Source organism: Plectropomus leopardus, unplaced genomic scaffold (assembly GCF_008729295.1).
Source record: "Plectropomus leopardus isolate mb unplaced genomic scaffold, YSFRI_Pleo_2.0 unplaced_scaffold14774, whole genome shotgun sequence".
Lineage (NCBI taxonomy): Eukaryota > Metazoa > Chordata > Actinopteri > Perciformes > Serranidae > Plectropomus > Plectropomus leopardus.
Genome location: NW_024615806.1, coordinates 1 through 1,807, shown reverse-complemented (window position 1 = coordinate 1,807; position 1,807 = coordinate 1). Strand labels below are relative to the sequence as shown.

The window sequence follows — 1,807 nt, the reverse complement described above, 5'->3', positions numbered from 1 at the left end:
TTAAAAGGGACGTTTTGCTGAATGGAGCAGCGGACCTGTCTGTTATTCTCAGAGTCTCTATCCTGCACGTTAATGATGCCCACCTCTGTACCAGGTGACACATTCTCAGGTATGGGATTGAACAGTGATTTCAGATATATAACTGGAGCATTATCATTCATATCAGTAACATCTATTATGACTTTAGCATACGAGGTTAGTCCTAAACCATCTTTGGCTTTTACTCTCATTTCAAAAGAACTGCTTTCTTCAAAATCAATCACACCAGTTACTCCAATTTCTCCAGTTTTACGATTAATAGAAAACACATTTATATCGTCGTCAGACACGTGGCTTAAATCATATGTTACATCTCCATTCACTCCTTCATCTGCGTCAGTAGCACTAACAGTAATCACTTTGGTATCTGGAGGAGAGTTTTCAGGCAGACTGGCTTTATAAACGGCCTGGCTAAACACTGGGGCGTTATCATTAGCATCCAGCACAGTGACGTGTATGACTACAGTACCTGATCTCTGAGGAGAGCCACCATCTAAAGCTGTGAGAAGCAAATTAATCTCTTTTTGCTTTTCTCGGTCAAGTGTATTCTCTAGCACGAGTTCAACCTTGTTACTGTCAACAGCGAGAATAAAGTTGTCATTCTTTTGTAGGCTGTACCTTTGAACAGCATTTTGACCTATATCTGCGTCATGGGCCTCCTCGATAGAGAAGCGGTTACCCTTGTCGGCTGACTCGCGTATTTCCATTTCAATCAAATTTTCATTGAATTGGGGAGAGTTATCGTTTACATCTTGAACATGAAGAGTTACACGATGAAGCTCCAGAGGGTTTTCTAACACCAGATCTACTTTCACAACGCACGAGGGTTTCTTGCCACAAAGGCTTTCTCTGTCCATTCTCTCCGATGTGATCAAATCTCCAGTATTCAGATTAATATCACAGTACCGCTTACGAGTCCCCTCAAAATCAACGCGGGCCTTTCGGGAAGACAATGTTCCTAGACCAAGACCGAGATCTTTGGCGATATTTCCAATGACAGAATTGCGTTTCATCTCCTCTGGGACAGAATAACTCAGGTCTCCATGAACGAGGCGCAGTGTTACAAAGAAGAGAGAAAAGCAGACGATCGGGCGAAGCGCTGAAAATCCTTTGTCTCCCATCGTGACAAAACGGCGTCCTCAGCTTGTACTACTTATGATTTCCAATGAGAGATCATAAGACCTGTTCAAAAACGCCAAGTAATCCAGCACTCACAGTATTTTTCGCAGAACAATGTGCTCAGACATGTAACCGTTTCTCTGGAAAATTTGCGGCTGCAATCACTAGTAGGCGGTGGAGTGGTGAGGGGATTTATCCGTCAGCCAACAGCGACACCATGAGTCACTTTTAATCATCGCATTAATCTGCAATAAAATATCCTCAACAAAGCCTCACAACAACAATAATATGATATTCACTCGCGTTCAAATGAAATTTAAATGTGCGGCAAATCTTTCCTTTTCCTCGCTCAGCGTTGGCAATGTATGTAAGAAGTGATTTTAATGTTTTATCTTTGTTTTAGATTTCTGAAAGAAGGCAAAAGATTAATGAATTCTGTTGTCTGAGCCTCAGAGAGTTCATCCTAACTGAGTACAATACGACCACTGCAACATATTGTGGTAATATTAGACTGTTGGGCGCTCCATATTAAGACAATGAGCTGAGGGTATAGTATCAAATACAAGAAGCCCAAAAATGTTATATAATCCACACTGTTTGTGTTGTAATTAAGAATCAGACATCATGGATGAGGAGAAAAAGACATCTT

The 1,807-nt window shown here is 41.2% G+C and overlaps 1 protein-coding gene across 1 annotated transcript; it reads right to left on the bottom strand.

The window, feature by feature from the left end:
* Positions 1-5: 5 nt before the first annotated feature.
* LOC121964243 (protocadherin gamma-B4-like) lies at positions 6-1,268 on the bottom strand (the record flags this gene model as incomplete). Its single annotated transcript, XM_042514457.1, has 1 exon — positions 6-1,268. A coding segment is annotated over exon 1 (1,155 nt), but the record flags the coding sequence as incomplete, so codon positions are not given.
* Between the last annotated feature and the right edge of the window lie 539 nt (positions 1,269-1,807).